This window comes from Culex pipiens, chromosome 3 (assembly GCF_016801865.2).
Source record: "Culex pipiens pallens isolate TS chromosome 3, TS_CPP_V2, whole genome shotgun sequence".
Taxonomy (NCBI): Eukaryota; Metazoa; Arthropoda; class Insecta; order Diptera; family Culicidae; genus Culex; species Culex pipiens.
Window position 1 is genome coordinate 111,041,486 of NC_068939.1, and position 24,432 is coordinate 111,065,917.

At 36.5% G+C, this 24,432-nt stretch overlaps 1 protein-coding gene across 20 annotated transcripts in view; it reads left to right on the forward strand.

Moving 5' to 3' along the window:
* LOC120426310 (RIMS-binding protein 2) overlaps positions 1 to 24,432 on the forward strand; it is a 214,501-nt gene that overhangs the window by 162,839 nt on the left and 27,230 nt on the right. For 9 of the 20 annotated variants that reach the window (XM_052710801.1, XM_052710805.1, XM_052710803.1 and 6 more), the window contains 6 exons: positions 5,752 to 6,068; positions 6,334 to 6,510; positions 15,662 to 16,102; positions 22,594 to 22,922; positions 23,186 to 23,478; positions 24,224 to 24,397. In XM_052710801.1, the coding sequence (XP_052566761.1) occupies positions 5,752 to 6,068; positions 6,334 to 6,510; positions 15,662 to 16,102; positions 22,594 to 22,922; positions 23,186 to 23,478; positions 24,224 to 24,397 (1,731 nt within the window). Of the gene's footprint in view, positions 1 to 5,751; positions 6,069 to 6,333; positions 6,511 to 15,661; positions 16,103 to 22,593; positions 22,924 to 23,185; positions 23,479 to 23,712; positions 24,146 to 24,223; positions 24,398 to 24,432 lie in introns of those variants that run through there. The other 11 variants (XM_052710815.1, XM_052710809.1, XM_052710810.1 and 8 more) reach the window with 9 other exon arrangements.

A 24,432-nucleotide genomic window follows, 5' to 3' on the forward strand; every position in this document is an offset into this window, starting at 1 on the left:
AATTCATAACTCGGTCAATGATTTTTTGCACAACCTGGAAATTTCTGAAAAGTTGGCATTTTATGTCCTCTAAAACATATCAAAAAATAAAAAAAATTAAAAATAGTGTTTTTTTGTAAATCAAGTTTTAGTGATAAAAAGTTAAATAAAAAAATCACTAAATTTTTTTTACCGTGTATTATTTTTTTCCAGTGTAGTCCGTATCCATACCTACAACTTTGCCGAAGACACCAAATCGATCAAAAAATTCCTTCAAAAGATACAGATTTTTGAATTTTCATCCATCATTTTTGTATGGACAGCTGCCAAATTTGTATGGAAAATTATATGGACAAACTAATGATGCAAAATGGCTTCTTTGGGCATACCGAAGGCACCAAAAAAGTTTCAGTCGGATTAAAAAATACAAAAATTAAAATTGAAGAAAAAAGACCGATTTCGTAGAGAATTGCTCATAGATTGACAATTTTCTATTTTCATTTTAATGATTCCATTCACTTTTCCCATGAAAATTAGATGTTTTCAAACGAATATATCTCTTGTTAAATGCAGAATATCCCTAATATTTTAAGCGAAGTTTTGGTTTGTAGATCTACCATTTGTAGAAGACGCAGGTAGATTATAAGATTGTAAGGTAAAATGTTGCTGTTTTCGATAGACTTGCTTATATTGAACCACCCTGATTTTTAACTAAGCCAACTGCCCATTTGCTTTTGCTCCAAAATTTCACGATTTTTGATAAATCCAACTTCCACTTAGTTTTGAGATATGGACAACTGTGCACTGGAAAGGAGAACTCTATAATTTTAAAATAATTTTAGGATTGATGATTTTACATTTTTTACGTGAATTAGAAAATGATTTTTTTTAATGGAGTTTTTAAAAATTACTGAAAAATAAGAGGGCAAAAAAAAGTTTTTTGTTTGTAAATTATTCACGATACATTCAACAACGTTTATTTTTATATTTTAATCGAAAAGAGAACCTTAAGGTTTTTACACATTTTGAATTTTGGTTCCGCTTTTTGTTAAGGCTAAGACTTGAAATATGAAACATAGTTTTTTTGACTCAACCTAGACTTAGAGTAGAGCCAAACAGCAAAAACTTTAAATATTTTTTGAATATTTTTAATTGAGATTACAACATAATATACAAGCAATTCTCACCTCTCCAATTATTATGATGATTAAGATTTTCTGTGCTAGTGATATGTGATGTGATGTGATTATTATGATGATTAAGATTTTGTTTGGTAGCGTTCTATATCTAGCCGATTTCAAATATTGTTTGAAAATTGTAGAGCTCCAATATAAGTCGAGTTATGAAAATTTAAAGTAAATTTGAGGTCAAAACATATTTCCTTTGAAATAAGGTGAAAAACAATGGGTAAACTTCAGAAAAATAATGTTTTTAAATTGAGTTTCACCTCCTATTTAAATTAAAAAACGATTTTTAACTATGTCATATTTTGTCAGGTACAATATTATGCCATTTTCGTTTTTTTTTATCTTGATATATTATTTTTGACGGTTATTTGTGAAGCAATGTTAAACTTTTTTATATCTGACATAACACCGATAATCATGTTCAATTCAACCTGCCAACAAGCAAATCATTCTCTTCATTTTTCGTTGGTGTTCGTAATCGTTGTCAAACCAAGTACATCACGTTTCTTCTTCTGTTTGTACATTTTTCCGTTGAAGTAGATTCCCAGTAGTGCAGCAGATTCCAACTCACCCGGGAAGTTTCTTTTCAAAAGTGCAATAAAAAATCTACTGCTGGGCATCTTCTTCGACGCAAGTATCAATAAAATCGAATCCTATAGTACTACTCTACTCACTACTTCGTAATATCCTAGCTTGGTACTTTCGTTGTTCATTGTTCATTTCTTCCATCTTTGTCGCTTTTTTTACACATTCCCAAGCAATCCCAGGATACAGTCAACACTATCACAGAAAACCAAGACTCTTGCCGTAAAAGCATCCTTCTGCACACTGAATTCATCCACCATTTCATTCCATTTGTGTGTATTTTCAACCCTTTTCTACTTTACGACCTTCAACCTCTCCCTCCCTGATTACATCCCTAACTCATCCCGCCCACCATTACGTCGTTACGTTCCTCAACTTTTCCCCTCTCGGGTGGCATTAGTTCCACCGAAAACACACCTTCGCGCTCTGTGTTTTTCAACGTAAACATCCGTAGGACAAAATTACCAATCTCTTAAACGAATCTTTCCTTGATAAGCCCCTGGCAGAATTCGTGTGTACGCACACACATACACACACACAAACATGAACAGTAAACCACTCCTTTCATCCGACACGTGACAAATGGTGACATTTCGCCTGGAGCACACGACTTGCCAAATCTAATCCAGCATAATACATCACTAAAACGTACATACACCTTGGTGGAGCATAAAACACCAACCCACTAAATAGTGCTCTTTCTACTTAGTCGTGTTTCTTACACTGTGAAACTGTGTTTGTGTGTGCGTGTGTGTGTCGTGCACTTACAATCTTAACGTAAGCCAGCAAAAAAAGACAACAGTGTTGGCAACACTTTCTGTAAGAAGGGAACAACAAAAACATCAAAAATAACAAAATACATCAACTACTAAAAACAAACAACAAAGTCACTTTCTACAACTGTGTACAGACCTGTATCAATCTCACTTTCTCGCTCTATCTCTCTCTCTCTCTCTGCCATTATAAATGTAACGACACGCTCTGTCTTGCTGTAATCATTGTGTGTCTCTGTGTGTCCTGCGTATGATGAGTGTCTATGCTCGGTGACTAGTTGGAGGTAGTGCGCGTGTAAATCTACTCGGTGGTAAATGTGTTGGAACTTAAATGCTAAAATGATAAGCTATGTACTAAATATAAATCAAAAACATATACATAAATAACTCTACCGACCTTGAAATGCAATCGCATTACTCTCTGTTAAGTTGGGTGTAACTGAACTGCCCAATGTGACCAATTTGACTTTAAGATCACGTTGTATACTTAAAAACTTATCTCAAGAAAGAGTGTTCATGATAGAATTAAGATAAATCCAAACTATATGTTTTCACCAGACATACACAGGACCAACCTTTAATGTTATTCGAACATACTGATGATTGAATTCAAAAACTATTTATCTATGAGAATATGATATGCATAAAATTTACTAAATCAAAATAAAAACAGTAAAAATATCTCTAATCTAAGAAACGTATAAGAGTTTATGTCAGTAAACGCATCAGTTTCGAAAAGGTATGATACATGCTCCAATTGACAGAAGTTAATTTTAGTGGATTCCCTGCCAATAATTAAAATTGTAAATTTGAGTGTTAATGCTATGAAATCATATTAGACAACCTTTTCTGTCCTTTTATAAGCAACCATGCGCACCCTTTTATGTTTGCTACCCCTATAGATAACCGTGGGTGCGCATGGTTGCCTAAGATAGCATTTATACGCGAAATTGACAATTTTATTTATTGGCAGGGAATCCACTTAAATTCAATTCAGTCGATTGAAGCATGTTTAGGGAGTCCAAATCTATCATACCTTTTCGAAACTGAAGCGATTACTAACATCAACTTCAAAGATGTCGAGTTGTGGTATGGTTTCTTCCAGAAATGTCTCATTTTACTAGGTCAATTGTTTTTAAACAATATTTTCCAAATTAAATTTGTCTCTATACAAATCATGCACGCATGGTTTTCTTCACAATCTTCTAAATAAGTGAGACAATTCTCAATAAGCATATGGTATTTTCAGTTGTAAAGTGATAGACTTTCAAACAACATTCAATATTGAAAATATGAATATTTTTAGCTAACGAAGCTCGAAATTGTGACCAAAGGAGCAAATCAACACAAGGGAAATGGATTCCAAGGGAAAAGAATCAATATAGATCACGTACTTTTACATTAAAGACTATACCATGTAAAACATTTTTTTTATTTATTAATGATATTTCATTCATTTTTGAATTAAGTAACTACAAAGTTATTTCTATGATATTACAAATTCATATATACTGTAATGCAAGAATAATCCAAGAATAAGAATTTTGCAAACTTTCCGAGAACTTCCATAAAGGAAGAATTCTGCTTCGTTTTTTTTTGTAAACTCCAAAGCAATGAAAATGCTTTTATATTAAATTGAAATGGTGAAATGGTAAATTCAGAAAAATTCAATTTTTTTTAATTTTTGGCAAGAGTTTTAAAGTTATTCTCTTTAATTTAATATAAATCACTTTTTTCTGCAAACAGTTGCACAAGTTTAACCAAATTGAAACCTTTTTATTCATTTGCTCAAAGAAACTTTATTTTTCTTGAAATAAGACTTGGCGTTATTTGACACTCAATACGAAATTTTGAACTAATTCCCTAGGTTTAAGATGTTTGATTGATTAAACATCCAGCTACTTGAAAAACTAAAACTCTATTGGAATCATGATTGTAAACTGTAAAATTTCTTATTTTGAAAATTACCCGTTTTTTAGTTTGAAAAAACGCACACATGCCTAATTCTCAGACAATGAAAGGAAAAGTTTACTGGAATGTGTTGTTTAACAACATTCATCTCTAATTACAGTTGAATTGAGATCCAAAAGTTTAAAAAAAATGAAAAAGTTAAGAAGTGTTAATAAATGTAAGTTGTTGAATCATGGTTTGTACAAGAAACTGTCGATTCCACCACTTTTTTCAAACAAATAAGTGAGGAAAGAATTGAAATGTGGAATAAAATTAAATGTTATATTAAAAATCATCTAAAATCAAAAAATATATAGGTTTTTTGAAATTATTTAAATTCCATGACCAAAACCCATTTTCGCAATTAAAAAAAAACAATAAGTTGAAGTTAACGGACTAGAGGATTTTCTAAAATACTTATAAACAGTTCTAACGTTATCAAAGAACTCATGGGAAAGTTCTCAGAGCTCCCAGATATAGCAAAATTTTGATATTCGGTTATTTTTTCAGCTAAAAATGCATTTCAAAGTGAGTTAATCCTAGGATCGTAATAATTTCCGAAAAGTTATAAAAATATTTGATATTTTATTGTATATTCTATAATATATTATAGAATATTGTTAAATGAATAAATAATAAAAAAAAAACATTAACCTGTTATGTACTAGTATTCTATTAGAGACAAATAATCCGATTTTGAAGATTTTCTGAATAATATATGTCATACGAATATTTTAAGCAATCTTACATATTTCTATCTAAATGAAAATATTATTGTTATACACTACTTTGGAAAGCACATTTTCGTAGATAATCACCAATCTAGCACACTTGAGTGAGCAATACCAATAGGGTTCGACAGATTTGATACAGATATATTCATTGTAAAGTTTACACAACCCAAATGTAGTTCACAAAAACACAGAGTAATGCAATGCAAATGTAATTAAACACTGCCAAAGATAAATATGATAAAACTCAAATAACTAGATAACCAAAATGTCCCTTATTGTCGTCAACAGTAGTGTTGAATGAAACAGTTTTAATTTACAAATTTTCTCCCATTTTTCTTTGTTTGTTTCACATGAAATCATTTTTCGTTCTACCATCAACATTGAACGTGCTCTACACAAACCAATAACAAAAAAACACAACACAAACAACAACAATCAAACAAAAACAAAACTCATTCATCACGAAAACAAAAACCCACACCAAAATTGCGTGCTGTCGCCCATATTTTACGCCCTTTTGCGAACAAATTTTCGAAATTATTGGCTTTGGATACCCAGAATCAAATACTGAAAATGGACTAAACTATCCATCATCATCACAACAATCGCAACACCACAATCAAGATCAAGTGCGCAACGCCGCCAGGAACCGAAATCCGGGCGGGGCCATGCAGCCGCAGCCGGGCCAGCACATGCGGAACCAGCGGATGATGAACAATCAGCAGCAGCAGCAGCAGATGATGAACAACCAGGGCCAGATGATGAACAATCAGATGCAGCCGATGAACCCGAACCAGGTGATCGACCACGACGAGAACCTGAGCGACAAGGAGATCTACCCGGGATCGATGCACCAGCAGGTAATTACCCGATTCAGTGGGTGAGGGGGACGACCCCGTTTTGTTGATGTTTTTGTAGACTTAGACCATAAGCGAATATAGTTGAATTTGGCTGTTTACAATTCAAAAACCCGCCTTTTTGAAATGTAACCACAGATTATGAGCTCCCTCTATCGAGGGGGTTCCCTCCCCACAAATATCCAACCCTTATTGATTCGGGACGTGTTTTTTTCCGGCCGGCTGGCCATGTCCTTTCGAATTTCGACCAACAAAAACACAAACTCAGGAGTCACGTTCCCAGCGCGATTCCAATAGCAGCGGCATTCCGGCGATCGAAATCACTAAAGAGTCCGCCACCGACGTCACGTACGTTAGTGACGACAGCGAATACCAAGATGGCGCTAGTAGCAGCGGTGGCGGAAGTGGGCGTCGTCGTAGCGGCCCTCCGCCACAGCAGCAGCAGGTTAGAAGAACCCCCTTCCCGGGGGCCACAACCACACCAAACGAAATCCAACTCTATCGATCGATCGCTTCCTACCCACTAACTACTATCTCTCTACTGTGTGATCGTATCTTTTGAACTACAGTCGACTCTCTGGCTGTCGATCTTCTCGATATCAATAATTCTCCATCTATCGATGAATTCTTCAGTCCCTTCAATCTGCTAATTCAATTATCTTCATTCCTCGATATTTTCCCTTGCTTGAAGGATCTTTTCCTCGACGGTCCCTTGGATTCTGTTTGCTTTAAAAATCTCTTCCGGTTGTCAATAATTTCACTTTCTCATGGCTTGCATAGACATTTTTCTTGGCGAAACGAAGCTTTGAGAGTGTTTGACATTAGTTTGTTTTTGTTTGATGGACGTTGCCATGATTCTCTCTCATTGCTGGGCATCAAGAAAAAAATATTTTCGATCGAGTCTTCATTTTGCATCGTTCTGTAAACTGATGATTCTCTTCCTCGACGGTCCCTTGAATATTGACAACCAGAGAGTCGACTGTAGTATCAAACGAAACGTAAACGTAATACTCTAATGCCTCAAGCCTTTTTGTGCTGTCGTCTGTCCTCTTTCTACGTAAGATTTGAAAGTGCAAAGCAAAATCACGCGGATATTTGTGCTAGATCAAATTTACTGAGGTTTATGAGCTTAAATCGCTGCTCATTAGGGTGGCAAGAAAAATTGAAAATTTTGGAAAATATCAAGAGATACCCCCTGGCTCGATTCTTTTGGTTAAAATAAGTAACTTTTTCAATTTTGAGCCTAATCGGATAAGGTTTGAGGGTCGCTATTGCTCATTGAAGTTTATATGGAAAACATCGCAAAAAAATTATGAAGAAAAGCAACAATTTAAAAACACATGTCAGATCATTGTCAAGTGTGTCAATTTTATGACAAACAACTTTCTCAAAGACCGCAAAACGATCCGAGATTAGCGTTTTAAAGAAGATGTTTTTGTATGAAAAGATTAGTTTCACCAATATATAGCGACCATCAAACCTTAACCAATTGGACTCAAAATTAGCACAGTTATTAATTTTTGCCTCAAAAGTCGAGTCAAAGGATATCCCAAATGTCAATTTTTTTTGTTGTCTCCCTACTGCCCATTGGGGTGGTCCACATCCGGGCTTCATCGGGGCTACCCCTTGAAATCAAAGATTGAAAAATTGACCGAGCCACGTAGCCTAGTGGTAACGCTTCCGCCTCGTAAGCGGTAGATCGGGGTTCAAATCCCGGCTCGGACCAACTGGTGATCGTTTCTCTTCTGGATTCAATTGCTTAGTAAAGGGAAGGTAGTGCATCGTCACAAGCTGGACCTTATCAACGACACCTTAGGAAGGCGACCTATGGAATGTTAACATTAACCTTAACATGTTAACATTAGTTGATTTAAAAACTGCCACTGAATCCGCTTTGTACATGCCGGCCCCGATACTCTACAAGGGTGTTCCCCTCAGGAACAGGGAAAGAATTATTTTACTTACTACTGCCCATTGGGGTGGTCCAAATCCGAGCTTCATCGGGGCTACCCCTTGAAATCAAAGATTGATCCGTCACCAGGCAAAATTCAAAATTTGAGCTCATGCTGATCACGGGAACCCCTTCCTCTAATCACTTGAAGTTTATATGGGAAAAATTACAAAATGTACATAGAAAAGCAACCGTTTCAGTTTTTAACTGTGGAAGGCGCAATAACTATTCAATTCTTACCCATTCTCAGAACTATGATCTTCATTAATTTTGGAAAAACTTTCCTGATGGCGCCATATTTAGAATGGATGCTTTTTATTGTGATATTTCAAATCACAATTGGGTCCTAAAATCAAGCTTAAATTTCTGATATTATTGTTCACAACGATAAAGCTTATCTTACTGAGTACAGTGACCCTTTTGTAAAACCGCAAAGGATTACAAATAGATTTTTAAATCAATTTAAAAAATATAACTTCGCTCGCGGCTCTTCTTGACAGAAAAGGTCCTACTTAACAGCACGTTCCAAGGGAACCATAGTTGATCCATCTAAGAAAGATTGTCTTGCCAATTAATTTTTTGTGCATTGAAAAGTGATCAGAAATTGTTTTAAATCGTGTTTTTACCGTTGTATATACAAATTCACATATAACTTTAGGACCCTTTTGAAGGAAACTTGAAAAAACAGCTCTGAACACAAATTTAAGTAACTTTTTTTATATTTTATTAAAAACAAGCCTAACCCGACAAACTTCGTTCTGCCATTTTTCGTTTGTTGACCTTTTAGCCTTTTTTGCTTATTCAGCCTCCTGTGATCAAAAATTGATTTTCGTAACTTTTTCCATATAATTTGCCGATGCTCCGGAATAGGTTCCAGAGTGGACAAAGTGTCAATTAGTTAGCGTATAAACCTTTCTTGAACTTTTACGAACCCAACGCAACAAAGAGCACCTCGATCCGACGTTCCGTGTTGAATTATTTCGCGTTCGAACAAAACCGTCGAAATTTTTTATATATCGTCAGCTGTGTGCTATCTTGTGACATATACCATTTTGGTCGAAAATGAGTTAATGATGACGCTTTGCTATACTTAACAAACACTACAAGATGCTTTAACCCGATTTTGGAAACTCGCTTCCGTTTCCCGGATATCGCAATACACACTTGTGACATAGACCATTTTATCATCAAAATGATCGTTCACACTTGTGACACGTCATACATGTTGTTGGAAAATGTGGAAATTTTTTCTTGTTTTTCAATAATTTATGTTGATACACATTTTCTGAAGGCAGTGCACTGCCCATGATCGCATAAATGTCCCATATGCATTTTCATCACCTTTGAGTTATTGAAGCAGTTTGGTTCAAAATCGTGTGCTCTTTATAATTAGCCCATAACATCCAGTACTTTGTTCTAGAAATCGGTAGGAAATCCAGTTTTTTAGTGAAAACTTAACACGTAGCCTTATGTGTGGGACAAACTTCAAATGCGTTTTTCTCAGTTTGCTGTTTTTGCATATGGGACATTTATGCGAACATGGGCAGTAGCAATCTTTTGTTTTTGAAAATATAATGATTAAGTCGGTTAAACTATTGATTTAAGCCTATTTCAGTTTGTATGGGAATTCCGTGCACACTTGTGACACGTAGTACAATTTTACTTTCGAAACACACTTGTGACACGTGCTTTTCAGATTTTTGATAACATAATCTACTGTATCTTTTAACTGGTGTAACCAAATTAGTTGAAACTTGGAGCTTTTGTTAAGCGATAGTATACGAACCGATTGCTTCAAAAAGTTTGGCTCTACCATTCATAGTTTTGAAAATATTTATCATCAAACTTTAAAAATCGATTTTCTCGAATAGTACAAAATGGTACTATTCACAAGATAGCACACAGCTGACGATATATAGATAAAATGCGCTGGTCCCCTCGGCATTTCGGATCGGAGAATATTTTTTTCGGTTTATGCTCTTTTCAAATTGAATTGCTGCAAACATATATTTTATTTATTGCTGATAGTTTTGAACACAATCGACCAAACATGCATTTTTTTTAAAGAATTTTCAATTATCCTGTAACATTTTTACCGGAGAATAACTATATCTATTTAGAATTAATGAAGACATGTAGTTTAGAACCCAGACCCAATGTTACTCCTAATGACGGAATATTATGTTGGACCGATTTATGGTTGAGGATTAATTTAATATACAGCAATTCCCCATGATTCGAAAACAAGTTCTCCGATCGGGCTCAAAATTTTTCTCGCGGTTCCTTGGCCGAAATAATTAGACCCGTAATTTTTTGTTTGGCCATTAGGGTGACCTACGCCGTGTAAGGGTGGTCCGAAAAATGGAAATTTCCGTCGATTTTTGCAAAAAAAAACACCTTTTTTTAAATCATAACTCCGCACCATTTCAACCGATTTAAGCTGTCTTGAGCGCAAACAAAAGGGTATTAGATAGACTTTTATGAAAAATAGTTAAAAGTTTCAAATATCTAGCCTAACACTTGAAAAGGTCAAATGAAAACTTAAAATGCTCTTTTGAAGGTCTCGGGACCAAAGAGCCTATGTCTGAAAATATGTTTATAAGATTCCTCGGAAAATTTTACATAACATATTAAAAAATTGTGAACTTATGTTTTCAATATTCCGAGATACGATTTTTTGAAAATAAAAACTGTGTTTTTAGACGCGCCGCGCGAAAAAAAAGGGAAAATGACGAAAACGGCAATAATGCGACTTTTTTCACTAAAACTGCGATAACTTTTTTTAATTTTCGTAATCGAAATACGCAACTTTTGGTACCCTAACATGTATAGCTCATCACTAATTTTTTTAAGTTATCGCAGTTTTAGTGAAAAAAGTCGCATTATTGCCGTTTTCGTCATTATCCCTTTTTTTTCGCGCGGCGCGTCTAAAAACACAGTTTTTATTTTTAAAAAAAACGTATCTCGGAATATACTTCACCATTTTTTGATATGTTATGTAAAATTTTCCGAGGAATCTTATAAAAATATTTTCAGACATAGGCTCTTTGGTCCCGAGACCTTCAAAAGAGCATTTTAAGTTTTCATTTGACCTTTTCAAATGTTAGGCTAGATATTTGAAACTTTTAACTATTTTTCCTTAAAAGCCTGTCTAATACCCTTTCGATTGCGCTCGAGACAGCTAAAATCGGTTGAAATGGTGCGGAGTTGACTTTTTAAAAAAAATGTGGTTTTTGCAAAAATCGACAAAAATTCCCATTTTTCGGACCACCCTTACACGGCGTAGGTCACCCTAATGGTCAAACAAACAAAATACGGGTCTAATTATATCGGCCAAGAAACCCCCAGAAAATTTTGAGCCCGATCGGAGAACTTTTTTTTCGAATCATGCTGTTTTCGTGAGGAATTGCTGTATATGTAAATTCAGAAGTTTTCGTTTATAAAATGAAAAATGTAGAATTTGTGGGTTACAAATCAACAAAATTGATGTTATAATGAAAATATAAAATAACCTAGCTCATCAAATTTGCTCTAGCTCAAATAATCCGGCCCACGAAAACAGCACAAACTTCCGTTCCGTACTTGAATACCTGTAACTTTCGTGTGTGTATTCAGCGTCCAATCTCGATATATATTTGCCACACCATCGTGTTTTAGCCCATGTTGCCTTCATCACTGTACCTTGTATCGTGTTGTTCCATGTCCTCTCGTTTTCCTGAACTCTACCAATTCTGCAGCAAAGCTCTTTCTTGCCTCTCATCACCACTTTTCTCTCTTATGCTCTTTGTCACACACACACACATACTCTCTTTAGCAAATTTGGTACATTTCCGTTCTCTACTTTCCTCTGTATCTCGTCTGCATCGTCGTGCCCGTCGTCAAGAACTTTCACAATAGTTGTCACCTTTTCATTAACGGCCATAACCGTAAAGCAAACAGTAATAGATAAACGAAACATCTGAATTGAAGCGTTAAACGAAACATCTGACATTCACGGTTCTGAAACAGTGTAAACATTTCATTAACGAAAGCCATCTAGAGTTGAAGATAGTTTTATGCTAAAATATTCTTCTTAATATCTAAAGCTACATTTAAGCAACGTTTTCGCCCTTTTAAGATGTTACATCCGATTTTCAATAAGAAAACCAATCTCCAAAGTCGGAAATAACATTGTAAAAAGGCTGTATCTTGAAAATTACAACAGCAAACCATCTGACCCAAAATGCTTGAATTGTATAGCTTGTATGGGTTTTCTTATTGAAAATCGGATGTAACATCTTAAATGGGATGTATCTGGAAAACTACTTCAGAGAATGTTTTATTTTTTTGCTCAGAGGTGCGTTATGGCGTAAGGAATCGGTAGACACCAAATATCGGATTGCCATTTTTTATAATAATGGTGTTTCGAGCACCGTTCTTAAGCTTTCTAGGTGTCTCCACCAACTAACATGAAATCTGAAATATAATTTCCCAAACCTCTCTTCGATTCTTCTGAAACTTTGCACAATGTTGTGCTTGATCACGAATCTGATGTCCATTTCTCGATTTCCCAAGTTCGAGTAAAAAGTTTCATCTCAAAGCCTTTGTATCAAATTGTATTGTACATTGTATCAAAAAGTGGTCAAAGACTTGTCTTTTGACAGGCGTTTTGAAAAAAAAACACTGAAAGAAAATTTTACGTAATTTCTATGATATTTCATATTGATAAAAAGTGGTCTGAATGTCAAAATGTTCATAAAATTACCTTTGAAATTGGTTCTGCAGAAAATTTTACATGAATAGTTCTTTTAAATGTCTCGATTATAGCTACAAATCAAAAAATCTCACAGAAATATCGTTTTTATGTTTTTTTCGGTGTATTTCAGAAAGTGCGCCACATTTCTTACTAGTGTTTCTTTGGCCACTTTTAGATACAATGCAACAGCTTTGAAATAATGCAATATATGAATTAAGATATAGAGAAATATTTAAATAACTAACGCCCTTCGCTAAAAACATTGTCGAGTGCAACTGACTCAGAATAAACAAAAAACGGCTTATTTGATCCTTGGAAACTTGTTAACAAAGTTTCATTAATATCGCACGGAAGAAGCAAAATATTATAAATTGAGATATCCCATGATAGATTTATAGTAGAAAGTTGTGGTTCACCTTCCTGATTTAGAATATGTTCGATTCAAAATATTCTATCGGTGAAAATTGCGTTTTTCAGAAAAAATGCTTGTTCAAAATCGCATGTAAAAATCGGCTATTTGGATGGATCACATAATGAATCTTTAAATGTAATTTATATCATTTTCCCCTATGCTAAAAATAATAATACAATAGCGATTCAAGCGCTACTGAAAGCTTCAACAAGATATTTCATAATTAAATTGTGAAAATTTGCCTATTGCAACGTAGCTCTACAAAAAAAATGACTGGCGTTTTTAAAACATGAAAAACCACATAATTATTTTATTAAGCCTTCACCTCAAAATTACTAATTTTGACAACGCCGAGATGAAATGTGATGGCACCCTATTTATGAACTTGTGTTCTTCATAACTCAGCAAGTTTTTGACGGAATGTTTAAAAATTTGAATAAAAAAAATCAGCCATTATAAATTAATATATTGACTAATATATATATAATATATTGACTCTGATGTTTTGATCTTCATTGTATATACAGCAAATACATTTGAATAGAGCCCTAAACCAAAAAACAAAATTTCCCGATTGGGCTGAAACTTTTTCTGGGGGTCCTAAATATTGATCCTTGCACTGTAACTTGGATTTGGCCCGCACTTTTCTCTCGCACTTTTGACAACAAAATTACCAAAAACTAGGCAACCAGCAGTTGTTTATTTACATTTCCCGTCGCAGTTTCCACCAAACTGGACATTCGCACTTTAAAATTGCGATTAACAGGTGAGCAACATCGGCTCGCTTTGATAATTTTTTGAGAAAATTAAAATTTCCCAAGCCAGTTTGACAAGTCGCAATAGTGCGATCGATAGCAATAATTTAGTGCGAAGTCCAAGTTAGTGAGAATTGCGCAATAATTAGTCCCGTTTTTTTTTTTGTTTGGTCTTTTAAGGTGACCTAAACCGTGCTATGGTGGTCACAAAAATGGCCATTATCATATTTTTTTTGCAAAAAAAAACATTTTTTTCAAAAAAATCATATCTCCGCGCCATTTTCACCAATTTTTGCTGTCTTGGACGCAAATGAAAGGGTATAAGTTTGTCTTTCCAAGCCTTACATTTAAAAAGGACGAATGAATCTTTAAAATTTTGAGCTCGATCGTAGAACTTTTTTTTCGGTTTATGCTCTTTTTAAATGAAATTGCTATATAACCATATTATTTTTAAACAATTAATGCTACACTAGCTGTAATCAAGTTCCAAGCATTCTGTGATGCTTTTAGAAGCAAATCCTTTAGCTTATGTAATAAATACCCTTCTCAACTAGGGTTCGTTCAAATATCACGTAACACCAATGACTCATACAAAAATAAAAGACAAAACAAACTTCATCTATCATGCTCTTTGGACAACATCCACGAACAATCGTTCAATCACACACAATGTGCGCAGAACCATCAGAACCGAACCGAGCCCGATGTCTTGAATGAGTATATATTAGTATACGTGAAGCACCACCGGAACCGTAGAATCGTTGGACGATCGTTTACGTCACCACTGACTATATCGTCATCGTCGTCTTGTTCGACCGTCGCTGTAGTGGGTTGATTCTTTGCATTTGCCTCGAGCTTTTTCTTGTCGCGACACCATCACCAGTGAGAGTTCGCGCATCCGTGTGCAAAGAACGTGAAGTTTTATAGTTTGTAAGTGTTTTTTTCGCTGATAAAAATACAAGTTAACAGTGGAATATGATTCTTGAAAGTAACTTTGAACTTGAATAGTGAATTTATGAGCCAAAGCTCCAGTATAGTGCTGTTTTTAGATCTGAAAATCGTATATGCTTTGGAATGGATTTGACTTTCGAAGCTCCGGGGTACAGTGAGAGAACGATGACTAATGCTGTGAGCTTCAGTGTTGTTGTTTTTCGGTAGATTATACTATCGATTAAAGAAGCTTTGGGATATTCAACCACTTTCGTGAAACTAATCATAATTTAAATAGAACAGCTATTTAAACATTACTTTTTTCGGTGATATTTTTTCCAATATGTTAAAGTGAAATAAAGTTTACTTAAAGTCACTAATATTCAGCAAATCCACGGAAGACGCTAGCACCATTTCATATTGTATATTTTGTAAATAAAAGCATAACTTTGAAACACAGTCGAATTCACCGTAGAATCTTGGATCAGTACCTTTCATGTCACTTGGCGAGTAGTCTAACTAAAGTATTCCTCCAGTACAGCTGTTGTACATAAACTTCTCTTGCGTAGAAGCGTTGTCAGAACGCTGCCAACCATTTCTCTTCTTAACACAGGTGCACACTGCAAGTTGGAGTACGTGAATGTGCTTATGTCGTGCCTCTCGATATACTCTCTCCTGTATCTTTGTGCTGAAATTGTCGTCGGCACTTTGCATCAGCAACCCTTTACACAGCCAGTACTAGGGTGTCCCACGTCTAACATGTGTCAATTTCTCTCTGCTTGTGTTTGTACCATTCCATACCCCGACACGCAGGGCTACCGGAACCAGAACATGCCCATGAACCAAACTGGCCGCCAGACGAATCAGGTGGGCCAGAACCAGCAGCAGCAGTACTACAACAATCCGAATCAGCAAAACCAGCAGCAAAACCAGCAGCAAACGCAACAGCAGCAACAGGCCCAACAGCAGCAGCAGATGGGCCGCAACCAGAACCAGGTGAGACCGATGAACCCGAACCAACCGATGCCACCTCAGCAGCAGCAACAAGGCCAAGGCCAACGGATGGGTGGCCCCGGGCTGCCCGGCCAGCAGATGACGCCCCAGACGATGCCACCGTTTCCATCGCACCTCATGGGTGCATCGAAAAAGCCGCGCTACTTTATGGCCCTGTTCGATTACGATCCGGCCACCATGAGCCCCAATCCGGACTCGTGCGAGGAGGAGCTGCCGTTCAACGAGGGCGATACCATTCGGGTAAGTAATTCAAGTGAAGTTTTAATTTGAATTTTTGAGGCAGGAGCTACAAGAAAATCTTAATTTGTCAGGCTTTTTGCTTTGGGAAACCGAGAGGAAATTATTTACAACTTTTGTCTAGTATTCTCGACAAGATTCTGGAAAAGTGTGGCAACTGCGGATGTCTTTCTTTAGAATCTCTCAGAATTCTCAAAGCGCCACTTCAATCGTTGTTGACTTCAGTCTGCCAGATATTTACTCTAAAACTCATTACAAATGTCCTTGACAAGATTGTGTCTAGTTCGATGTTCCGGATATCGGTTTCCATGCGACTTTTTCTCAAAATTCCCAAAGATGTTCAAGCGACACTACAAACATCGTAGAGTTCACCAGATAGTTACTCTATAAGTCATTTAAATTTTTATCGATAGGATTTTGTCAAAATATGTCCACTCAGGTACACAGTAAAAAATTGTTTAAATTTGGAAGCTTTATTTTGGATGGTTGAATATTACCTCTTTTATGATGTAATTTTACCTCAATTAAGTCTGAAAAAGTGACATTACACCAGAAAAGTGGTAAAATTACACATTTTCAAATGTAAAATTACACTTTTTTTTCTGACATAAAAAATATACCTCTTCCCAGGTGGGGGATCGAAGCAAGCTATGCGCGGGTTCGGACGTTCAAAATTTTTCTCGCTGTCATTTTGTGAAAAAAATCTAGAATTTGAAAAAAAGTGTGGTGTAGTGGAATTTGAAGGCAAATTAAGGGATGGTGCCATTGAAAATACGGTTTCCACGATTCGTCGGGGCGAAGGTGCCGGGAACTGCGAGCTCTCATCAATGCCAGCGAGCTGTTGGATTTGGACCAAGGATCGATTACTAAAGAAATTCATCAAGGCTTGCAGCAGCACATCAACACCCCAGCAGTATCCGTTCAGGCGAGATCTGTTTCTATGCTGGAAGCTGGAAGACTCGTGGCGAATCGGTCGGGATGGACCAACCCGTGAAGTTTTTCTTATTTGGTGAGATCTTTCCTATATAAATAGAGCAATTCCAGCTCAAATCAGGAATTTTTCTGGTACTTTTGTACCCGACCCTCTCCGATTTCAATGAAACTTTTTAGACATGTTATCCTAGGCCTATATAAGCCATTTTTGTGTATATGGAGCCAATAGTACTCGAAAATAACATTTGAGAAGGGCGTAAGGTATTTAAATATTTTTGTATTTTGCAATTTAAAAATTACTGTATCTCGAAGCCATTGCGTCGCATCAAAAAGTGGTCAAAGACAAACTTGTAGGAAATTGGACGGGCTTTCTGAAAAAATACACTGAAACAAAAATACACGCCACTTCTATGAGATTTTTAGATTTTTAAGTCTAAAACTTAAATTTAAAGGTGATGTCACGATTTTTTTTCGTTCAAAATTTTTGAGGAAATAGCCAAAGATGTTACCAAAAGACTGACGAAAAATGCAGGATGGTATGTCTCTCCTAAAAAAATACAAAAATCATTTACTAAAACTGTTTTTTTGAAAAGTGGTCTAAACGTCAAAATTTTGAAAAACCCATAGTGGGAATCGATTCCCCAGACAATTTTACATAAAAGTCTCCATATTGACCATTATCCTATGTCCAATCCTTGGGAAGATACAGCGGTTTTAAAAATAAAATTTTACATAAAAGTCTCCATATTGACCATTATCCTATGTCCAATCCTTGGGAAGATACAGCGGTTTTAAAAATAAAAATGATGAAAAAATGGGTTTTTTGGTGGTTTTTGGCAATTTCTATATGACAGACTTGGTTTTTCAGTCTCGTTAATATTTTTACCGGAGAGCTCGTCCAATTTCCCATAAGTTTGCCTTTGACAGCATTTCAATTGGATGTACAGTTATAAGCTTAATTACATTGTTAATAACTGAAAAGGGAATATTTTTTTCAGTGTGGTAGAAACCTGGATAGTAAATTAGCTTACGTAAATATCAAAACGAGTCAAATCAAAAAGCTGTCACAGGCAAACTTATGGGAAATTGGACGAGCTTTCCGGTAAAAATATTAACGAGACTGAAAATATTATGGAGACTTTTATGTAAAATTGTCTGGGGAATCGATTCCCACTATGGGTTTTTCAAAATTTTGACGTTTAGACCACTTTTCAAAAAAACAGTTTTAATAAATGATTTTTGTATTTTTTTAGGAGAGACATACCATCCTGCATTTTTCGTCAGTCTTTTGGTAACATCTTAGGCTATTTCCTCAAAAATTTTGAACGAAAAAAAATCGTGACAACACCTTTAAATTTAAGTTTTAGACTTAAAAATCTAAAAATCTCATAGAAGTGGCGTGTATTTTTGTTTCAGTGTATTTTTTTCAGAATGCCCGTCCAATTTCCTACAAGTTTGTCTTTGACCACTTTTTGATACGACGCAATGGCATCGAGATATAGTAATTTTTAAATTGTAAAATACAAAAATATTTAACGGTGCACATCAACCAGAGCTCTTGCACCCAGATTTTTGTTACAGACATTTTAGTATCTTCAAAACTACAGGTACTATCGAAATATTTTTTTATTCATCCCCTAAAGTACTGTCCACAAAGTAATTTACAACAAAGTTTGATTAATTTTACAATCCCGTTATTGCAGGATTGGGTCCGTAAGTTTGACAATTTTGGAATAAGAATACAACAACTTCCTTCGTTGCTGTGCACCCTTAAATACCTTACGCCCTTCTCAAATGATATTTTCGAGTACTATTGGCTCCATATACACAAAAATGGCTTATATAGCCCTAGGATAACATGTCTAAAAAGTTTCATTGAAATCGGAGAGGGTCGGGTACAAAAGTACCAGAAAAATTCCTGATTTGAGCTGGAATTGCTCAATATCAAAATACTCTTTCACTTATACTAACATTCATTCAGATCAATAAAGACAAACCACGCCAATTTAACTATATACGCGGTAGGGTGTTCCCTTGGTCGTTCGCTGTGAGTTGTGGATTGCCTACTTCTCTAATGAAGGTTCGACTAGGGGGGCATGCTTATTAATTTCTCGTCGCTCCATACCCTCAGTGACGTGATGGGAGCAAGGGCGTCTATGCGAAGTGTCCCTACACCCGCTACAAATTTCCGGCGCTTGGGGAGGGAAGCGGGAAACCATTTTGATCTATGCGCCGGTATTTGTAGCATTAAAATTCGTGCAAAAAAAAAGTAAAAGATGATCGAATTGTTCACCTAGCGCTCACATGTGTTTCGGGACCAAGTTGCCTGCGGGTATGGGGATCATACATACATACATACATACATGAAAGATGTACCTCTTCCCAGGTGTAATATTACCACGATTTTTTTACTGTGTTGATCGACTTAGAAGTGGCCAGAGATTTAAACTTCGTCTTCATCTTGTTGAACGTCAATTTAGGCCAAATTGTGTAAAGGGTGCCATTTTGTGCAGCTATGAATGCCACGATTAACTCCAGGGAGTCCTTGGATAACCCAAGTCAGCCCAACACATCAGCTCCGGAAAAAGTACTAGATGTACTAGATTGATTGCTAAAGAGTAAAAATCGTCAAAAAAATACATGAGACAATTATGCGTAGATCGGCAGTTCAGTGCTCTGCAACTTTGTGGAAGAAAGCGAAACGATCTACGTTGATCCTGATTGGTGGCGTTGACTTCAACGATCGTTCCAATGACTTACAAGAAATTTTCGCCTACAACAAGCTAAGAGTTTGGTCACCGTCAGAGGATATTTCAACCTCTTTCAACTGAAAAAGTCACGTTTATTGTAATTTTCGATTTCTACTTATTTGAGTATTATTTGTAGAATAGCGATATATTCAGTTTATAAGATTTCCTAGAATATTTACAAAAGTGTTCTTACTTTAAAGAAACTAGCGGATCAACATCTAACTTCATCGTACTTTGATATTCAATTACAGCTCATTAAACATTTCCAACTGAAATCGAGTTATAAATAGGTTCTATCAACTTTTTAACAAAATAAGTTGTTTAATTAGTGAAAATCAGCAAATTCGATGGAGTAAGAAGTGAGTTCTTAATAGGGTGGCTCGACATGATCGATTTTTCAGAACAGGCATTTTCCGGTCCCATTTGGGCCCCCAAACAACCCCCCAAAATTTGGGAGCGATTGGGTTTGACCCGGCTTTCCGCAAAGCGATTCAAATTTGTATGGAAATTTGTATGGGAAAACCCTCTTTTTTACATTTAAATTTTTATCATTTTCATTTTTCACTCAATTTAAAAACTAACACCGTAGAAGTATAGCCCTGAATGTCCTCTAAAACTTTCCCGAAGAAAGTATGGTCCTATCTTGCTTCTGGAAAAAGATTCAGGGTTTTTAAAAGAGGCATTTCAAAATAAGTGTTGAAAATTATATTTCTTGCCAACACTGCCAGTACTTCGGTAGATATTTCGAAATCTTATTTTTTAACGTAATAAGGAAGTAACCTAGCAAAATGGTGTCTTAGGAAAAGTTGTTGTATATGAATGTGGCTTTTATTTAAAATTATTGACATGCAGGGTGACACACCTACAGGGTGTCAACCAAGCCCTAACTTCTACTGGTGACCTTTTAAAGCGTTGGTGTCTTAGGAAAAGTTGTTAAGCTACTTATTCCAAGAAATTTTGACATGGTTGGAAGACAGGGTGGCACATCTACAGGGTGTCAACCCATTTCTCGTTTCTATTTAAGACCTTTTTGATCACTGTAAAGTGGGCGAAAAAGGGCACAAATCGCAAAAGGAACAAAATAACGTAAAAAGTCAGTTTTTCACATAAAATTTCCTGGGGAATCGATTGCGCATGATTAAAAACAGTTTCTGATCTTGCAAATTTAATTTTACATAAAAAATGAGGTAAACAAATTTTAAGTACCTTCTGAATGGCTTAAAACATGCGGGGTTTTGTAACCTAAAACATAAAAAGATCAAAGATTAAAAAATACGGATTTTCGGAAACAGATTTTTTGTAAAAAAAAGTTAATTAAAAAAATCCCCAGCTTTTGTCCATGTTTCTATTTCTTCGGAATAGTCTTCATCAATCTACAACTTTGCCCAAGACACCAAATCAATAAAAAAAAATCTTGAAAAGTTACAGATTTTTTAATATTTACGTACCATTTTTGTATGAACAGCTGCCAAAATTGTATGGATATTTGTATGAGTAAACCAATAACACAAAATGGCTACTTTAATGTAGGGAAAGCCTCCACAAAGTTTGAGCCAAATCGGCCGATTTTGTAGAGATTGCTCAAATGTCCTGAACATTTCTACAGAAAAAAAAATCCATTATTCAGCTTCCTTTTATTTTATAGAGCAATTTATAGAAAAAATAAAACGTATCAGAAAGTTGCCAAACTAGCATCTTAACTTTTTTACCGTGTTTTTATCATGTGCAATCGATTCCCCAGAAAATTTTACGTGAAAAAATGACTTTTGACGAATTTTTGTTCAGCCTCCTTTTGCGTGGCAGGCCTAATTTGCGATTTGTGCCCTTTTTCGCCCACTTTACAGTGGTCAAAATGGTCTTAAATAGAAACGAGAAATGGGTTGACACCCTGTAGATGTGCCACCCTGTCTTCCAACCATGTCAAAATTTCTTCGAATAAGTAGCTTAACAACTTTTCCTAAGACACCAACGCTTTAAAAGGTCACTAGTAGAAGTTAGGGCTTGGTTGACACCCTGTAACTGTGTCACCCTGCATGTCAATAATTTTAAATAAAAGCCACATTCATATACAACAACTTTTCCTAAGACACCATTTTGCTAGGTAACTTCCTTATTACGTTAAAAAATAAGATTTCGAAATATCTACCGAAGTACTGGCAGTGTTGGCAAGAAATATAATTTTCAGCATTTATTTTGAAATGCCTCTTTTAAAAACTCTGTATCTTTTTCCAGAAGCAAGATAGGACCATACTTTCTTCGGGAAAGTTTTAGAGGACATTCAGGGCTATACTTCTACGGTGTTAGTTTTTAAATTGAGTGAAAAATGAAAATGATAAAAATTAAATGTAAAAAAGAGGGTTTTCCCATACAAATCTCCATACAAATTTGATTCGCTTTGCGGAAAGCCGGGTCAAACCCAATCGCTCCCAAATTTTGGGGGGTTGTTTGGGGGCCCAAATGGGACCGGAAAATGCTTGTTCTGATTGAATTAGTCCATTTTAAAAATTTTCCATGCAACTTCAAGCCACCCTAGTGCTTAACCTGCCATACTTAGGAGAATTTCTCTATGTTGGGAAGGTCTGTGGAATTATTTCCAATCACTTTTGAATGTTTCATTATACGGAATGGTAACTGCATTAACATAGTTTTAGTATTTTTTCATAAATAAAGTACATAACATTGAAGGGAGCATTGTGTTGTATGATTTCTAAGATTTGCAGATCATTTTACTTAGGTGGCTAATTCTTCAGTAGATTGTCAATCCGAATTCCCGCAACGAGTTGCTTATCTTGTACCAATCTCCCCCTGCAGGTGTACGGTGACAAGGACCAGGACGGTTTCTACTGGGGCGAGCTGCGCGGCCGGCGGGGCTTCGTGCCGGAAAACCACGTCCAGGAGATCGAGGACGGTGCCCAGGGCGGTGTCGGCGGTGGCAGTGGCGTTGGCGTTGGCGTAAGTAACGTGGGCAGCGTGGGCGGAGTGGGCGGTGTCGGTGTTGGTGGCGGTGGCGGGGTGGGCCCTTCAGTGCGGGGCATCAGCCGGGATCGGTGGGGCGACATCTACGCCAACATGCCGGTCAAGCGAATGATCGCCCTGTACGACTACGATCCGCAGGAGCTGAGCCCGAACGTGGACGCCGAGGTGAGCCGCTAGTATAGTTGACGTTGTGTTGTTGAAGATTTTTTGAGTTTTATTTTTCTTCGATATTTTGAGTTTTTTAAACTAACTGCATGTTGCATGTTGTCCCCACCAAGATACTAACACAGAATTCACCAAAGTTTAGAATATCGATGTGTAGCGAGAGGAAGAAAAACCTCGCAGAAAAAACGGACACTTTTGCAAAGTAGTGGAATACGTTATTAACTTATGTGGCTCTACCCCGATTTCTTTTACGCCCCCCACTGCAGGTGGAATTAAGTTTCCAAACCGGCGCCGTCATACTCGTGTATGGCGACATGGACGAGGACGGGTTCTTCATGGGTGAACTGGACGGCGTACGGGGTCTGGTGCCGTCGAACTTCCTGACCGAGGCACCGGACCAGTACAGCAATCAAGGTCCGAACGCCAATAATCTGGCCCAGCGAACGCTCAACAACGCCAGCAATCGGGGCCGAGGGATTGGTCCCGGGGGACGTGGACCGCCACCCCCGTCGGGAGGTTTGGGTGGTTTGAACCAGCGAGGCCCGCAGCGGAAAGGTATGTTCGCCCTAGTTCAGTCCGGATTTTATTCCTTTTTCTTTCCTTTTTACGTTTTCTCTACATTCTACTTTTCTACACTCACTCTTTCTCTCTCTCAAAACTACTCAACCTTCGTTTCGTTCACTCTCTCTTTCATTTCCTTCGCGGATCTTCTAACCTCGTTTCTCTCTCACTCTCACTCATCCGAGAGAAAGTTTATCTGGTTTCCATCTAACTTCTTCCTCATCTCAGGAATCAGTTGTTTAACCACCCCCACCCCACTTACATTAAGTTCGGCTTTTGTTCAGTACCAAATTGTTGCGTTTCGTTTTTACTCTCAGTACTATGTATGACATCGAAAACCAAGCAAAAAGCTGGTCTGCAGATATCGTTTAACATTATTTATTAATCGATTCACACTCACAATTGGTTTCGAACACGTTCGCAACAGTCAGCAAACGAAAAACGGCAAATTTTCAGTTCCATTCCATTTTCTCCAGCATCAGAAAAGCTATATCTGCAGATTTAAGAGCACCGCGAACCGAATTGGCATATGGCAGTCTTGCAACACAGAAGCATTTCCTTTCGTTTCTTTTTCTCATTTCCAATCGGCTATTGTTTCAATGTGTTTTCTTTCTTTAATAAGAATATTTTAATTCTTTGTTTACGTTTCGTTCTTAACACGTTTTCCGTTTCTTTTATTTTCAATATACATAAAACAAAATGCTGTTTTCGATCACTTCTAAATTCTTCAAACAAAAAGAAAAAGCTAACAACACTCACACCACCAGTAACAACAACCCATCAAAGAACATGGCACAACATGACGCTAATCAAAGCTCTCGCCACACGCATAACCATAATAATCAGCCAAACAACAACAGTAATAGTAACAACAACGGCAAAAACAACGCCAACAGCAACACTGAGCCAGAACGTAAATGTGTGCCCAAAGATCGCCACCCCACCTAA